This window comes from Spironucleus salmonicida, chromosome 2 (assembly GCF_000497125.1).
Source record: "Spironucleus salmonicida strain ATCC 50377 chromosome 2, whole genome shotgun sequence".
NCBI classification, from domain to species: domain Eukaryota; phylum Fornicata; order Diplomonadida; family Hexamitidae; genus Spironucleus; species Spironucleus salmonicida.
The window spans coordinates 847,633-865,712 of NC_090597.1; the positions used below are offsets into that span (position 1 = coordinate 847,633).

At 38.4% G+C, this 18,080-nt stretch overlaps 5 protein-coding genes and 2 pseudogenes across 5 annotated transcripts; 4 read left to right on the top strand and 3 right to left on the bottom strand. All coding sequences in view use genetic code 6, as the record gives it.

The window, feature by feature from the left end:
- Positions 1–101: 101 nt before the first annotated feature.
- On the top strand, positions 102–5,594 carry SS50377_21659 (uncharacterized protein; the record flags this gene model as incomplete). Its single annotated transcript, XM_067905570.1, has 1 exon — positions 102–5,594. One exon carries the CDS (start codon positions 102–104, stop codon positions 5,592–5,594), a length of 5,493 nt encoding a protein of 1,830 aa, XP_067766887.1.
- A 148-nt stretch (positions 5,595–5,742) lies between these two features.
- Positions 5,743–6,144, top strand: SS50377_21660 (uncharacterized protein; the record flags this gene model as incomplete). Its single annotated transcript, XM_067905571.1, has 1 exon — positions 5,743–6,144. One exon carries the CDS (start codon positions 5,743–5,745, stop codon positions 6,142–6,144), a length of 402 nt encoding a protein of 133 aa, XP_067766888.1.
- A 1,217-nt stretch (positions 6,145–7,361) lies between these two features.
- SS50377_21661 (Hexose transporter) lies at positions 7,362–8,708 on the top strand (the record flags this gene model as incomplete). The annotated part of the gene is made up of 1 exon (XM_067905572.1): positions 7,362–8,708. One exon carries the CDS (start codon positions 7,362–7,364, stop codon positions 8,706–8,708), a length of 1,347 nt encoding a protein of 448 aa, XP_067766889.1.
- A 141-nt stretch (positions 8,709–8,849) lies between these two features.
- Positions 8,850–9,539, bottom strand: SS50377_21662 (Cysteine-rich membrane protein 2; annotated as a pseudogene).
- Positions 9,540–10,342: 803 nt separating this feature from the next.
- On the bottom strand, positions 10,343–11,731 carry SS50377_21663 (Cysteine-rich membrane protein 1; the record flags this gene model as incomplete). Its single annotated transcript, XM_067905573.1, has 1 exon — positions 10,343–11,731. The coding sequence occupies one exon, from the start codon at positions 11,729–11,731 to the stop codon at positions 10,343–10,345; it is 1,389 nt and encodes a 462-aa protein (XP_067766890.1).
- Positions 11,732–13,430: 1,699 nt separating this feature from the next.
- Positions 13,431–14,321, top strand: SS50377_21664 (Cysteine-rich membrane protein 2; annotated as a pseudogene).
- Positions 14,322–15,259: 938 nt separating this feature from the next.
- Positions 15,260–17,644, bottom strand: SS50377_21665 (Cysteine-rich membrane protein 2; the record flags this gene model as incomplete). The annotated part of the gene is made up of 1 exon (XM_067905574.1): positions 15,260–17,644. The coding sequence occupies one exon, from the start codon at positions 17,642–17,644 to the stop codon at positions 15,260–15,262; it is 2,385 nt and encodes a 794-aa protein (XP_067766891.1).
- Positions 17,645–18,080: the final 436 nt, after the last annotated feature.

Below are 18,080 nucleotides of genomic sequence, written 5' to 3' on the forward strand. Positions count from 1 at the left end.
GTAGTTCTGTATTATTAAACCATATTCAATAAATATCACAATTAAAAAATACCTTGTATTTGATATAATAACGATATTTACCTTGTTCCCCACTTCACAAAATGCTGATCACGCAGTCCAAATTTTCCAACAGAGGCAAGTTCCAGTAGCTAACTGTTAACGACCAGCAGTATTCTCTGACCGTCCATAAAATCTTCAAGCCGAGAAAATTTTTGCTGCGGCGTAACGACTATGTTGTGTCTAATCAGAGCCTCTACCAGGTGCAGTCTGACATAACTATGCCTACACTGACACCTGGATTTTCCTACAAGAAGCTCAATCAGCAAAAAGTATCTGTTGTAAAGTTTGAGTAGCCTGGAACTAGCCTGTTCTTCCCGTCTGCACTTCCCGAGCTGATCAGAATAGGCGACATCGCACACTTTACGGACATCTTCGAACCCGTGGGAGCCGACGTCGAGCAGGCAGGGGTGCTCCTATCCATGCATGCCGTTTAGCTGCTTCAAAGCGGCGTGAACGAGAACCTTGTAGTGCCTAAGGCCCTCAAAGTAGAGAAAGAAAATATAGTGGGAAAGCTTGCACTTTGCTTTGCTGTTTCCCAGTTATCTCCGGGGAACGTACTCCCGGCCTGTAGCCAGCCAGATAACTAAATGGGCGACCTCAAAAAAGCTATAATTGATCTCGACTATCCTCGCATTAAAGTTCTAATTTCAAATATAAAAGCTTTCAATTCCCTGGAGTTGCAGTAATTACAAGAGCAGAACTGGATACTCGACGCTTTCAAGGATAACATGGTCGGCAAGTACGAAAGCTACTGCAAGGAGGCCATGGATATCTGCCTCAGCTTCGAGAAAGACAGCATGTTTGAGCAGCTCAAATATACGCAAATTGCTTTAAAGTTTCAGGAAAGCCAACCCAATTCGCTGCCATTCAGAAGCATGCTCAATTTGAGCCTGGACGATCATCGCTAGCTGGTCTAGGTAGATATTAGGGTTCCTGAAATTTTCAACCAGCTTTGCATAAAGTTAAGCTTTTAGTCGCGTAAGATAAGCTGTTCGGCGCCTTCCCCGCAAAAAGATCTCCAGGTGCTCCAGAATGCCTATCAGACCAAAAACCAAAATTTCGTTAAGCAGGCGCTTGCAAAGATTAGCATCATGAACGTCCAAATGCGCGAGTTGGTAAAGTGCTTTTAGAACTCCAATCTGCAGGAGAAAGACATAAAGGCCGTTTTCACTTCGAGCTCGCTGTAGTCTTAATTCTGCGCGTCAATAACCCCTTTAGAGGTGGGAGCGTTCTTCGGTTCTCGCGGGATCGTCGATAAGCTCTAAGATATTGAGCTAGACGGTAAGTAGCTGGATAATGTACGCCAGCGCATAGCATTTAGCGCAGCATGCAATCTTAAGGATGACGTCGACCTCTTCAAGTTCTACTTAGAACGAGTGGATTACAAACAGATGAACTACTAAGAGCTAGCAACCGCCAGCTTCATCGCGTTGAACAAAAAAGTATACGCCTACCTGGTACAAAAGCACAAAGTCAACCTGAGCTTCACGCCAGAGTAACGCTCTATGCTCACCGCGCATCACGTTGGCTTGTTGCTCCAAATGGGCTATTGCACCGCAACTGCGCTGTCTGGCATGCTGGACATCCTCCCAGAGGCCAAAGTTTTCGAAATTCTGCAAATCGCCATTCTGGACGGAAATTACAAACTGTACGAAAACGACCTTTTGACTCAGCTCCTAATCCGAGGAAACATTCAGTCCAGCGACCTGATACTCACCTCAGGCTACTCTTTCCAAAATTCCAATTTTGATTATTCTGCCATGCGATTTTTCAGCGACCAGATAGTGCACAGACTGACTTAAATAATCCAAAAGTAACTTTCGTAAAATGTTTAAGCATGTTAAGTTGGTTTTGTTGACTAGCTCGTATGCGGCCTGGTGCAGGAAGGTAGACTCGAACTCCTCAAAGCTGTTTTCGATACATTCTTCGCTAATTTGCACCTCGAAAGTCAGCTCAACGTTGTGGATCTAGTAAATGCCTGGCTAACACTAAACAAGAAGGATGACTTAACTTTCCAAGTGCTCATAGACTCGCTAAAATCGATTTCCGACACCCTCAAAATCAGTCTTATCACCGGCGTCACGGTCTCCCAAATTTTGCTAAAATTCGCCAAAATCTCGCAGTAGCTGCCAGCGGAAATACAGCAGACCCTGCTGACTCTCTCAAGCGGCCCATACGCGATCCTTAACGGACTGTATCCTTCAGATTACACGCATTTGCTTTTTGCGCGCACAATTTGCGAAAGCATCACTGTGTTTGATTGCGAAATAGCGCCATTTTTGTGTTCTATTGCTAGAAACATCGGCGACCAAAACTCGCCCTGCCACAACTAGTGTTAGCAAGATATAATGAAAACGTAAGGCCAGATACTCGATTTGTTATTCGGCCAAGTTCAGCTTTTTGACATGCAAGTCAAAGGAGATATGTTCTTATCTGATGTTTTGGCGGAAAACGCATACAAATTTACAGTTTCCTAGATTGACATTCTAATCGCTAACTATCGTCCAAGACATAGCGAAGGAGCTGTTTGCGCTCCTTTGCCAGAAAATCAGCTCGCAAAGCTGCAATCTGACATCGAGGAGTTTTATTTAGTGAAATCCCCTCAAGTTCAGCTTTAAAGCACCTCATCTAGCACCGTAAGTAAGACTTTTACCGTCCGCGCGAATTTCTATCTGCTGGAAAAAATTGTAAAAAGATCTGTTGAGTTGCAGCTGACAAGCAGCGACATCTTTTCCATTTTCAATTCTATACATCTGTCGCAGCCATCCGAAGCCGTGAAACTCGCAAATACTCTTCTGCAGCTCAAATTTACGAGCTACTCAATCGCCGTTCAGGGCTTTGCGCGGAATTCTTCTCAGCTACTCATTGCTCTAATTCAGTACCTGAAGACCATGTTGAAGACGAAGTTTTACGACCTCATGACGGACAATTCGCACACCGATTACTTATTTTTTATAGTTGCAAATTAGCTGCAGCGCGACGACGTGGTCATATTCCTGCAGCTGTTTTCTGACGCCCAACTGAGCATTCTAAAGGCGTTGAAGTCAAAAGGCGGCAAAATTTTGTTCGAGGAGCTGCTGCAGCGCTCTCCCAGCCCCGTTTATGAGCTTTTCTTGGAGGGGGCCATCAATAAAAATCTGGACACCTGCGCGCATATTGTGCTCAGAGATGGTAGAGAAGTGGAGCAGACAGCGAGTTCGAGATAATGGGGGGTACGTTAAATGCCATAAAGTACTTAATTCAGCTAGAAGTAGGTCCTGGAGGCCGTGCAAAAGCACACCGCATTAGCCCCCGCAATGCTGCTGCTCAACGCGCAGGGGCTCTCGCCAGTTCATTATATCACCTCCCTTCCAGCGTTCGAATTTCTAGTCCAACAGGGCGTAGACCTGAAGCGTATCGACGCCGGGACGTCGCTTTTCGCGCTGATGGAGCATTTGGACTTCGAGGTCGTACTATTCCTGGCCGATCAGGGCGCTGAGCTAGTGCAAGTTTCCGCTCCACTCCATTCCTTTTCCTCCCCTTCCATTTCAACTCCTTTCCACCCTTCCACATTTTCCCCTCCACAACCTTCCCTTCCACCCATTTCTCGCTTTTTAACTACCTTCAATTTGACCCAAATAACGCAACTTTGCGACTCAAACCTCATCACTACGCTCCAGCTAACGCAGGAAATACTGCGAATTGACAGCCGCGGAGAAATGGCAAAATTCAAGAATTTCCTCTGCAGAGAATTCATCTTTTAAGACTTTTAGACCGCGAAATTGTTCGCGACCTCGCTCGTAAACGACTGGTTTTTCGAAACGGATTTGGTGAAATTGAACGAATTTGCGATCAAATTCGGTCTTTTTCAACATAAAAATTTGTTTGAAAATGTGAAATAAATCGTTCAATTTAACCCTCGGACTGTGACCGTTTGCGAGCGTGCGAATTACGCGCTTTGCGACGAGGATAAATTGAAGCTCATTCAGTTAGTTAACATTTACGGCGATTAGTGCTACGGTTTGGATAAGTTTGTGTGTAAATTCACGTATTTTCATGCTATTTAGAGGGTATGCATAGGAATTCTAGGAGATTAAAAAGAGGTTGCTGGGGAGTAGATTGAGGTGCTTTAGGCGAGTTTGGGATATTATGATTGCAATATGAAGGCGTTATAATATATTATTAACGCGTTTTCGTTCACTACGATTTTGCAGTGTTTGGAGGTGTTTTCGGCGTTTTTCAAGGAGTAGGTTACGGATGAAATGCTGATTTCGGCTTAAATCGAGGGGATTAACGTTTTGGAGTATGTCGAAAATCGACTTATCGGCAAATCTGGGACTTAGCAGTTTGGAAAATTTGTAGCTAGGCTTCGGGCGATTATGAAGTGTGAAAATGCTGAAAAATTAGTTATTAGGTAGCCGAAAGTGCAGAAACTCTAAACTCCGGCGTTTTTTGCTGAGGTTTCTCCTACTATTGTAAAAGCAGCAAATCCGGTGCAGTTTTAGAACAACTTTTCTCACTGTCAGGGGTTAGTTGTCTATAACTCAGTGCCGCTTTCTCTTGTCTTTATTCGTCAAATTTCTCAAAGCAAGGTTTAGTATCACCAGTATAGGCTAGAATATGGCTCCGTTAGTTCATTTAAGTTGAGCACATATCATGATAATCTATAGATAAGAGATTCTTTAGATTTAAGCGAGCTATAGTAGTTTTAAAGGAAAAAGAGATATTAGTAGCAGTTTAGCGACATTGATAGCGCATATAACGAATTTTCGAGGCTGATTAAAAATAAATTCTCAGCTGAGATTGTCAATCAGCGTCTGGTTTGTAGGGATATCAATATCGCATCCGTCGTCCTTTTCAGTTAAGATGTGGTCAATTTGGAAGATTTTTAAAATTTAATAACAAGCTGCAAGAACGTCTTGAACTCGACCCCGGCGTCTAGTTTGACGGAACTTTTAAATTATGCTATGAACGAAAAACTAGATTGCAGGAATATTGTTGCCTTTAATGACAGCGCAGATTTTACTAATATGTCTCCCCAAGAGCTCCAGTAACATTTCCTCAGCACCTACTAGATCTACTACCCATTAAATCATATAAAAGATAACTAATAAGTTGTTTTAAACTATCGTGAGCTCCTACTTTAGCAGCTAAACGTTAATCTTTAGTTCGCCAATTTCTTTATAGCGCGCAAACCGCTTGATATTGCGGCTCTAGTAAATTTGCTTGGATATGAGTTCAGCGCGAGCTTCCTCTTCTAGAGCAATGTGCCAGTACGCTTGATTTTAAAGGCACCGCTTATTGAGAAAGGCGAAGTAAACTAACCATGCGAGCTGATTTCTGGTAACAATTCTCACAGAACGTACCACACGAATTTCGTTGTACAGGGCACGTTCTTTTGGCTCGAGAGCATGAACAGTAAGAGCCTGCGTGCGGAGCCGTATAGCGATTACAAGTACGTGTACAGCAACAACGAGATCCAGCTGCAGTGGCTGGACGCGTCCGGGTACGGCAAGGACGAGGCAAGCTGCCTTGTGATGTTGAAATCCGAGTGATATAACGGCGTCTGGGAAAGGATGATGTGGTATGGTATGGTATATAATATTAAGTATAGTAGTATAATATTAAGTAATATTAAGTATAGTAGTATAATATTATGTAATATTATGCGCAGTGCAGTGCAGCGATTTGTATTTTTTGTAGATGCCAAAATCTGCTTTTTGCGGCAGTTGGAACACAAAATTTTCAGACAAAAAAGTGCGAAATTGGTGGTAATTTGAGCGCCTGAAGCGGTGCAGAATTACAGGGCGAATCGGGAATTTAAGGGTCAGATGCGGATTTCGATACATCTCGCTGCAACTGAGTAGTAATTTACCAGGCGAAGCGGATGTGGACGGTCGAAACTTGGGGAAATAGGAAGGGAAAAATGATAATTAGTGTATAATAATGCTAGTAATGTAAATTTCAGTTTTTACAGATTTAGTTGCAGTCACAAGTAGTGGATGGGGATCGTAGCTGATGGTAGTATTGGGTTAAAGTGGATGTGAGTTGGGTTAATAGGGAGGGTAATATGTGTATTATTGTGAAGGGGTATTGTGGTTTTGATAAGAGAGCAATGTAAGTAACGGTTTTTGAGAAACTTAGATTGGGGTTTGTTTTGGAATAATATGAAGGATATGTTAATAATAAGGTAGTATGGAGTAAAATTAGTGTGAAAAAATTCATGTAATAAATATTTAGAAATGTCATGTTTCTTTAAGAATGTAAATTCAATTAGTAATAGATGAAATAATTAGTATAAGTTTGTAAACTCATAATAAAATAAGGCAGATAACTTGTAGGGGATAGTTTTATTTGATTTGTATTAAAAATTAGTTAATTGTATGGATATTACTGTAAGAAATATACTGATAGTATGTAATTAAATATAACAAGTAAGATGTTTTTATTTTTGATAAACAACAATAATCATTAATTACCAAATATTTAAATAATTTCGTTCAATAAATGATGTATTGGCCTCTTTTTATAGTATTATCATTAGCTATAAATTCCTTTATATCATCACGAGTGTTAAACTTGTTTTCAGTTTTTTTTAAAGATAGAAGATTTGAATTTAATTTAATTGACAGTCAACTATGGAAAATAAATTTATTATATGTTATTCCATTATTTACATTAAGCTTTGACGAGATTACAAAAACTAACCTCCTCTTTATCAGTCCAATGATAGTTTACCATTACTAAATTTTAGCAAGAATAATAACTATTAATATTTCTTGTTAATATGAATATGTTAAAATTAATAATTTTAATGTTTAAAAACTATAATACAAATACTCAGCAAGTTAATATCACAAAATGCTAAAATTAACTACTATAATTATAATAAGGTTTTTAAAGTAGTACATTTGAGTTAGAGTAACTGTAATATTTATTATATTTGCATACTTATAAAGATAAAATATATGCAGAATAATAAAACTAAAATACTATTCAATTAAAAACTTAATTAATAATTATAGTCTATAAGTTTGTATAATATAATATATTTAGATAATTAATTAAATAATATTTATTTTTTAAGTTTTCATTTTATACTATTATATGCATGTAAAAATCTTTATTATGTGTTCAATTTAGTTTTTAATTTGCTATAAAAACATATGATTACAAAAAACATGAAGTAAGTAACTTATGCTAACTAATCTAATATATTATATAAAAACATATACGAAAATATTGGATCTTTAACGATTAAATTCTTATAACTGTATTAAACTGATTATTGAAGTTTTAAAATATCTTCCCATTCCTCATAAATGGTTTCATTCGGAATTTTGTTCGCAATTTAGTCGTTAACAGCCGAGACTCTCGGCTTCACCATTGCAAACTTCTCTTCTGATATCATCAAACTTTACTATGTGGCTATTAAAACTTCTAATGATTTTGCAGGTGCTGATGCTGCTGTGCAAACTTTACTACCCTATCTATCTATCGCCTCCCTGGTAGGCTTCCTACTAGCTTCTCTCACCTTCGCTCCTATTGTCAGCTGGTTAGGCTACAAGAAGACCGGCTTAGTCGGTGCTGCTGGCTCTGTCATCTTCAATGTTCTCCTCTGCATCCCTTTCAATGTATACTACTGGATGGTTATGAGGCTTTTTGCCGGCTTCTTCGTCGTATTATTTTAACAACCCAGCATCATCATCGTCGGTGAGCACGCTGAGTCCAGCAAGAGAGGTCTCCTCGGTGTCATGTTCCAATTCAACGTCACCCTTGGGATCTTGGTTGCCTCCTTAGTCTTACTTGCCATCCGTACTTATCAAGATACCTATAATGCCTGGTGGGTCAACTTTGTTGTTACCTTCATATGGCCTCTCATGGGATTTGTCTTACTCTTCTTTGTACCCGACGTCAAACCAAGAGAAGAGAAGGAAATCTCCCCCATGCTCTTGTTCAAGGAGAAAAAGTACCTTAAGGTCCTCATCCTCTCTGTCATGCTTGGTCTCAACTAATAATGTACAGGTATCAACGCCGTTATCGTCTACGCCACTGAGACCTTCAAAGATACCTTCAAAACCTCAGGGGGCGGTGTCCATCCCTTGTCCTCCGTCTTCGGCTCCATCATTATCAACGGTGTCAACTTTGTGGCTACCCTCGGCGCCCTGGCCTTCATCGAGAAGCTCGGCCGCAAGATCCTCCTCTTCGGCGGTGTCGGCATCTGCTTCGTTGCCCAGGTCGCCCTCATGATCAACTATATCCTCGCGAAATCCAATACTGCCCTTCTCATTACTGCCTCCATCTTCTTCATCATCGGGTTCGAAATTGGACCCGGTCCCATCTTTTTCGTTTTTGCTTCCGAACTATTCCCAGTTGAAGCCAAGTCTCTTCTGTCTTCAATCCTGCTCAGCTTCAACTATATCCCCAACATCTTTGTCGTTGTTCTATTCCCAATTCTTACCAAAGCTGCCGCATGGTCTCCCTTCGTTACCTATTTGATAGTTATGGGAATCACAACCGCTGTATTGCTCTTTACCACCCCTGAAACGAAGGGCAAGACCCAGGAAGAAATCCAGATGATCCTTACCGGCTCTGCACCAGCTGCGAGCAGCGAAGCCGAGAAGGGCTCCGAGGTGAGGTTCGGCTCTGGCGTTATGACTGCTGAATGAAGAATCTATTAGCTTTTAATTTATTCTAATGAACAAACTGAAATAAGTATTATATATATATAACTAATAAATCCTTTTCTAATGTAAAAAAGCTAAGGTAACTAATCTCTTGAGAAATTATACTTTTCTTTCAATTTTATTTCACTCCTACATAATCTCTTATTAACTTACATTTTTAAGCTAACTTTTAGATTTTTTGAGATACCAAAATACACCACCACCGATACCTCCGATTACTACTAAAACAGCAATGACTATTCCAGCAACTGCACCTCCAGATAAACTGCTATTTAAGTCTTCTTATACACCACCAATGCAGAACTCGCCTATTTTTTCTGCGCCTTATACACAAGTCGAACACTCACCATTTACCAGCTTATAACCTTTCAAGCAGCTTTTGCACTTGGAATTAGCAGAAGTACAGGTTAAACAATTTGATTTTTAAGTACATTAACAAGCTGTAATTTGAGTTTCTGCTCCACAAAGTTTTGAAACTCCATCCACACAAGCAGAACCATCAGGTACATCAGTAATACAAATAGGCTAACAAGTTTATTTAATAGTAGGCTAGTGTAAATCAGCACAAAATTTACACGTCTTAGCCTCATTCCGGCAGGTATTGCAAGTTTTATCGCATTTCTAGCAGCCGGTTTACGACATAAAGTAGCCATTTATGCACTCTTAACAAGCACCAATGTCACTTATTTTGTACCCGGTCAAGTAGTGTCCGCATTTTGATGAGTCTGCAGAGCTGCAGGTAGCACAATTGATGGCTGCACCACACTAGCATTTTTAAGTTGCATTTCCAGAACAAGAAGTGCATGATGTTCCTCATTTTAAAATAAATGAAATAGTTAGCTTTATATGTATAATGCGTATGCATAGGGAATATGAGTTGCTGTTTCTGTCTATTTTTACATTATAATTAGTTATAGGATTATATAAATATTTTTAAAACTAAAAAATTTCAGATATTAACAAAAATCTACTTTACTTATAGTACTCCTAACAATGGGTACAAAAAAAACAAATTTTATGTTTTTTCCCTTTTGGTTATTAATAATCGATGTCTAATGTTAGATTCGTGTAACACCTTTAACAGTTTTGAAAATAGATAATTGCTCAATCTGATAATATACATATATAATTAACAACTTCAAATTTTATAACACTAATACTAATATTGAATATTTTAATTATATTAGAATACAACGAAAAATCGATAAATCACGATACCTAATTGTAAGTAATATTAGATTTACCAGTATTTGCACAGAATCGATGCGTCTGCACCTAAAGTATCAAACCTATAATTTTGTTTATTTCCAGTACTTGCTCCTAATGTATCGCTAACGTACCAAAAGTATTTCACTATTATCCATTCCTGAAACTGAATACATTGCAAATTGAAGTTTTTATTATTTTACGTTATTAATACGTCATATTGAAGCATATATTACGCTACAATTAATATTTTGGGATTCAAAATTTTTAAACTATGCTGACCTATTTATTCTATTATGCAAAATAATTAGATCTATAAGGTTTCAAAGAGGGTATTACTGCAAACACTTACTATTACAAAAGCTAGTTTGAAAGTTTCAGATTACAATCAATTACATATTAAATATTTTTCACTTCTTTCCTTTCTTGATGAAGTAATACGCTAGACCCCCTCCGACAGCTCCTACTACTACCAACACAGCAATCACAATTCCCGTCACAGCACCACCTGAGAGGTTGCCAGCCTCCTTTCTTGGGATGAAACAGAAGTCTCCGATTTTTACAACCCCATCTTCGCAAGTTTTGCATGCATTAGATTCAAATTTATACCCCTACAGACAGGAGCCGCACTTAGCTTTATCAGTTCCGCAGGTTAAGCAGTTCTTCGCATCTGTACACTTGCACTCCGTTATTTGGGCTTCATTTCCGCATGCTGTAGTACCGGTCCCAACGCAGGCTTATCCATCTGTTTGCACTGGATTACAATCAGCCTGACAGGTTTAGTTGATCGTCATCTGGTAACCAGTCATACACGTATCGCACAAATCAACGCCCTTGGAACAAGTCTCACATTTTTCACTGCATTTCTTGCAGACCATTCCGACCATCAGATAGCCATCAATACAGATTGTGCAGGTTCTTTCTGTACCTTTATTATAGCCAGGGATACAGTCTCCGCACACTTTGCTATCGCCACGACTGCAGGTAACGCAGTTAACTGCGTCGCCGCACGTGCATTTTTCAGTCATATTTCCATCGCACTTAGTGCAGGTTCCATCCTGCATTAAAAAGCCGTCCTTGCAAATCTTGCAGGTGGTTTTATCGCCTTCGCAGTTCGCACAGTCGCTTGGACAGGCTAAACATTTTTAGTTTTCCATGATAAAACCGGTCTTGCAGGCTGTGCACTTGTCTTTGCTTGCAGAGCAGGTCTTGCAGTTTGCTTCTTTGCAGGCTACGCAATTGTTGGTTTCGAGCGAAAATCCGTCCTCGCAAGCTGTACAAACGGAGTCAGAAGAGCAGATTGTGCAGTTTGCAGGGCATGCTGTACATTTATTGGGAGTTGCAGAAGTGTCCTCGAAAAATTTGGGCTAGCATTTCTCGCAAGGGGTGGTTCCGATAGGATCGTAGTCGTTGATGCAGATTGAGCATTTTGTCATAGTAAAATCGCATAGTGAACAGTTTTTGGCGTTTGAGCACGTGCAAGCAGTCGTTTAGCTTGTTGTGCAGGCAGTGCACGAACTTCCGTTTAGAACATTTTCATTATTGCAGGTTTGGCAGGCACTATCTCCACTTCCTGTGCAGGTGGCGCATTTCGAATCGCAGTTTGCGCAGGTTCCGCGGCTTAGATATTATCCGTCCGCGCAGGTTAAACACGTGGCAGCTTCTGCTGTGTCTCCCGTGCAGGTTGCGCATTGTGATTTGCAGACTAGACACGCTGTATCAACAGCTGATACGTTGGATGGACAGAAGTAACCTTTAGTGCAGGAAGTTGTATTTGAAGAATTACACGTATTTGTCATTTTATGGACGTGAAAATATGAATATGTTATAAGTTTGATTAATAATGAGAATTTGTGGTATCGTGTTTTTGGTTATTGAAGTATAAGTGCAGTAGTTAAGTAACGATAGATTGTAGGAAAAGTTTTACCATAGGTATGGAAATTGATATTATATAATGTATCTTATTAAATTTTACTAAAGTATATAAATTAATCTCGGTAAATTACATAAATGTGGTAATACGTTTAGATATATGCGAGAATAATAGGTATAATTATTTATGTAAAATGAGTAATAACTTACAATCTTTAAATTAAATTAAAAAATACTAGTTTTATATTATATAACTTAGTATTAGTAAAAATTAAAAACCAAAATAATACCTATATATATTATATATTTGGATAATCATAAAACAGTATATTAAATGTGATATTATTATAAATAACTGTAATTATATCTATTTTAAAAATAAGTATTACTCATTCCAGCTAGATGGTTGTAATTATACAACAATACTATTCAAATACATAGAGAATTGGTTTATAATTCCAAGCTCGCTTAATTGATTTATTGAGATAAAATTATAACTCCTATAATTGTACAAACTCAAAATAAATTTATGTAGGTATAATATGATAGGGTTTACAACTTATGCAAATAATGAATAAGATTTCACTCATTCCATCTCAGCTATCCTGATAAGTAAATACGCTAAAGCCGCAACAGTTGCTCCGATTATCACCAGAACCACTCATCCTATGCGGTCAGTCATGCTATTACTTTAATGATACCTTCTTACTCTGATTATATATAGTGCTCAAACCAGCAGCAATATTCTAGTTCGGTTGATTGTATGCAAATTTTAATCTATTGTGCACTTATAATACGGCAATAGATTTCATACTCAGTTCTATTAAAGCATATGTTCCCCATGAATCAGCATCTGTAGACTTATATATTAACTAGAGCTTTTCCCAAAGTATACAAGAATATTGTTAAAACTAGAATTGTTATTATATAATTTACTATGTGCTTAGTAGTGCGGTACAGACAGCATAAAATATAAATTTGATTATTTCTATTTCATTTATAATGGTAGACATATTTTATTCATTGGTTGCATTTTTAGCATCAGACTTTACATATGCTAACTATACAAGATCAATTTATTACTCTAAATCTTTATCAGATCAATTTGTTCAATTTGAGTTAAATAAATTTTATTTTATCGTAGCCTTATCTGACAATGTATATAATTTTACTAAATGAAAATAAGATTTATGAAGTTCATATATATGTTATTATAACAACTTTTAGAATTAAAATAATAGGTTTACATTATAATTATGATTTTCATTTCTCATTTTATAGCTTTTCTATAAGCTTATTTATTAACCTATTATACAGTAACTCGATAAATTAGTTAATTTATAAATAATATAATTTTATATTTATATATAGATTACACATAAAGCTTCAGTTATTGATTTTTAGTTTTATAACTCTTGCATATATTGTGCTAATCAATATATACTTGAAAACTGATAACAAACATTTTATCTATATCTAATTATATTAATAAATATTGTATTAAACTGGTAAGTATTTAGCATAAATATAATAATAATAAAATTAAACTCTAAAAATGACATCTTAATGTGACAACAGCGGAAAGAAATGCCAAGAACTACAAGTATGTCCAAGTGATGCAACTGAAACAAGCGAAAAGAATGTATTAAATGTAATATTGCAGCTAATCCTGGTTGCAATGCCTGTACAGAAGGTAGTGAAGACGTATGCAGTGGATGCTAACCAAATTATTACTTAGATGAAGATTCGACCGAATGCAAAGCATGCTCTGATAACTGCATAACATGTGATAACGCAGCAAAATGCACAGCATGTGCGGTCGGATTTGAAGTTACAGGCGATATATGTAAAAAATCTCAAGCTATTATAAATGAATGTGATTCCGAGAAATCTTGTAAAAAATCATAGTTTTGCTAATTAAAACCTACTGGTAATGTCTGTAGCGTCTGCCACGACACCTGCGAGAAATGTAGAAGCTAGACGAAATGCACAAAATGTAAAGCTAACCATGAGATGAGCATAAAATAAATGTGTATAGTTTCATGTAGACCCATTAGTGAACATAAGGCATGTGTTAATAATATTCAAGCTGACTGTGGCTCTGCTGACCAGAAAACATAATGCAGGTGTGGACCAGGAGGAGAGAATTGCTTAACTTGTTCAAAACTTCCGAAAATACCAGCGGGGGTTTGCACTGATCCATTATGTACATGTTCTGATGCCGACAAGACAACATGCACTGGTTGCATAGATTCTAAGAATTATCGGTTATTTGAAGGTAAGTGTATGTTAACACCTTAGGGTAAATGTGGGTCGTGCCTTCTAGGGTATGTGCTTAAAGACGAAAAATGTTAAGAGTGCGTCGAAGGTGATGAGAAAATTGGAGATTTCTGCTTTTTAGCTGTAATTCCCAGTCGTAATTTGTCCAGAGGTGCAGTTGCGGGTATCTTGGTAGCTATTTTAGTGATAGTTGGTGCTGTTGGTGGTGGACTTGCTTTTTACTTCATCAAGAAATGAAAGAAGTGATAGTAATAATTATAAAGTCATATACGGTATTTTTGTGAATTTAAATATTATTGACTAATGTGTTACTCTTCATGATAACTCACTTACAACAGTTTGTTAACGAATACTTGAGTCCACCGCAATATATTTGAATTTGTTTAAACATATAAGATAGTTATAGTAGTAAATCACCATCATATATATGCATGTAGAGATTGATTGAAATGGGTTCTAATTCTTTTCTTCACAATTGTGAATTATGAAATTAATTACTCTTTTTGAAATTCTACAAGAATAATTTACATTTTTATGATAATGATTTACTAATAACTACATGATGTGAAAGAAGATTCTAGTTTCAGTTGATACGGTGTATAAATACATTATGTACCTATTCAAATTCTCAGAAGAATACGTGTGCTGCGTGTACAGATAGAGCAAATTATAATTTTAGCTTTAATAAATACAGATGATGAATCCTCTACAGTGTGCTTCGTGTGTTCCAGACTATGAATATAATATTGTCAATTGCTAATAATGTACAGAATATACTTCTAAAGTTGGCGAATCCTGTTTCCATCTGAAATAATTGAGGAGCAAGAAATTAATTGAGCTAACAGTGAAGTAGTCGTAATTGTAATGGCTGTGTATCTGGTAGTGATACTATTAGTGGTACTGACCTAGCGCCATATTTCATCAAGACGGCTAAGCATAAATAAGTCATTAAGAAACTAATTTAAGAAATTAAATTTTAAATTACTTAATTTTAAATCTAAACTAATGTGCTAATCAGTTTTAGCTTTCTAATTCTTTAAATATTATTATTTTATAAATTAAGTCAATCTAAAATGTAAAGCTATGTTAATGTTAGTTAGCTATTGATCTATCAATTATACTCATTTGAATTTGAATTATAAATAATTAATATTTTTCCTTATAATTATGATTTCTCACTGGATAGCCACGCCAGACTCGACCAGTGGCTTCGTTATTTTAACTTTCTTCATATACCAGAATATACCAAAACATATAGCACCTATAATAATTAAAACGGTAATTACAATTCCAGTAATAGCCCCACCAGAAAGTGATTAGGCCGGACTAACCTATTCAACAAAACAGAATCCGCCAATACTAACTGCGCCATCTTCACATTTATTACATAATTCCTATTCTAGCATATATCCAGATAGGCACTATTTGCACTTAGACTTGTCTTCTGAGCAGGTGAAGCAATTCTTTGAATTTTGGCATTTGCATTCCGAACTCTATCCCACTCCTCCACATGGAATCGAAGTACCACCCACGCAGACCATCCCATCCACACTCCCAGCACCGCAATCCGCCTCACACGTCTAATTAGTAGTCATATGGTATGAATCCGCGCAAGAGTCGCAAATTTCTGCGCCCCTAGAGCAAGTCTTGCATTTTAAATCGCACTTGACACACGCCAAATTCACCATAATATACCCGTCTGCGCACGAATCGCACTTCCCAGACTCGCCCTTAGCGTACCCAACTACACACGATCCACACTTCGAACTATCCCCATTATCACACGTAGCGCACTTTCTCTCCGCCCCGCAAACGCACTCAGCGCCATCATTTCCACTGCAATTCGTGCAAACTCCATTCAGCATATAATAACCATTTTTGCACGCCATACAAGCCTCGCCATCGCAAATCGCGCACCCAGCGGCGCACGCCTCGCATTTTTACCCGTTTAGCTTATATCCAGAATCACAGCTTTTGCAGTTCCCAATGCTCACCTCGCAGCTCGCGCAGCCCTCTGCGCAGTCTTTGCACGTGGAATCGCAAATCTGATTTCCGGCGCAGTCAGTTTGCTCCGTGCAGTCGCGAACGCACTATAATGACACCAGATGGAATCCGCTTTCGCAGGTTTCGCATGAATTTGCGGAAGTGCAGGTTTTGCAATTTGCGGGGCACTTGCTGCAGGCCCCGCCTTCAATGGCGTAGCCGGCGTCGCACGATGTGCAGGATGATAATGATGCGCATTTTAAGCAGTTTGCAACACATTTTTTGCAGCTATTTTACGTGTCGGGGAACATGCCAGAGACGCAGGAAGAGCAGGGCGGGTCGCTGTTAACGTCGTAATTAGTGATGCAGGATGAACACTTTTTGGTGTTAAGGTCGCACGTGGTGCAGTTATTGAAGCTCTCGCACTGGCAGGGGCCAGACTGGCCGGATTTGCACTTTTCGCAGGTGGTACCGAGCATGGAATAATCGTTTTCGCAGGTATTACAATCGTTTGCTGACGCGCAGATAGCGCACCCCTGCGCGCACTTTGAGCATGTTTTTGGGCTTGCCAGATTTGCGTAAAAACCAGTCTTGCAGACCGTGCAGGGATCAGAGCCAGAAATGTCGAAATCGCCGATACAGGAGGCGCAGTTAGCTGCGTTATTGGTGTCGCAGATATCGCAGTTTTTGGCCACCCCACAGGTGCACTGTTATGCTTGGCCGGCAACGCAGGGGATGCAGACGCTATTTAGGAGGAAGTTACCATTTTGGCAGGTCTGGCAGGTGGCAGCGTTGGTGCAGGTCAGGCAGGTGATGGGACACTTTTCGCAGGTAAGTGGCGAGGTATTAGAGGCGAAGTAACCGGGTTTGCACGTTTCACATATTTTGCTGTCCGAAAGCTAGAAATTTCCAGAGCAGCTACCGCACTTAGCTATATCAGTTAAATCGCACGTGGAACAATTTTTCGCGCTGCCACATATGCAGTTTTCGGTGATATTCTCCTGGCAGACTGTACAAGTGCTGTTGGTCAAAACGTACCCGTCCTTGCAGGCGGTGCATACGTCCTCTGCAGAGCAGGATGTACAAGGTGCATCGCATTTAACGCAGGTTTTGACGCGGTCGATGGTCGTTTCGATGTAGCCTGCTCTGCATACCGTGCATGGTTTTTCCGTGTTCAGGTCGTACTTCTTAGAGCATAAACCGCAGACTGTTTGGTCGGAATCTTTACAGGTCGCACAATTGATGGAAGTCCCGCATGTGCAGTTTTTGGTTCGCGATAAAACGCAAGTTGAGCAGGCCTGGTTTATGAGCTCGTGACTGTTAGCGCAGGCTTGGCAGATGGTGGGGGATCCACGACAGGCTGCACATTTAACGTCACAGGCGGCGCAAGTTTAATCTCCTGTTAGATATTATCCGGTAGGACAAGTCAAACAATTGTTTGCATCGGGTCCGTTGCATTATTCGCAGGATTTATTACAAGGGAGGCAGTCTTTCTGTTCGGCTTGTGAGGCATCACTAGGACAGTAAAATTTTTCAGGGCAGGCGATGTGGTCGGTGGGGGACGAACATTTTGACATTTAGGTGAGGGATTAGTGCTTGGTGATGACGAATACAGATAATAACTAGTATTAATAGTTTTTAGTTTTTTGAGATTGTTATATTTAAAATTAAAGATAATAATATTTCATATAATGAATTTTCGAAAAACTAAATTATAACACCTTATATTGTATTCCCTTGAATTGGGAAAACTTTAGCAATCGATTCATTGATTATTTAATTAATTATATACAAAATACAATTCCATGGCCCGAAGTTTATGGGTAATTATCGTAATTTATAAGTTTATTACAATATATTATTTTGAATTTCAAAATTATGAATTAAAAATAAATTATATAAATTAATTTCTTATTTTGATTTAAAAATTAGTTTTTAAAGGTTTTTAATATATTTGATTAATTATTTATATATTAAAATATGCGTTATCATATGTCTATGTATTAACAATTT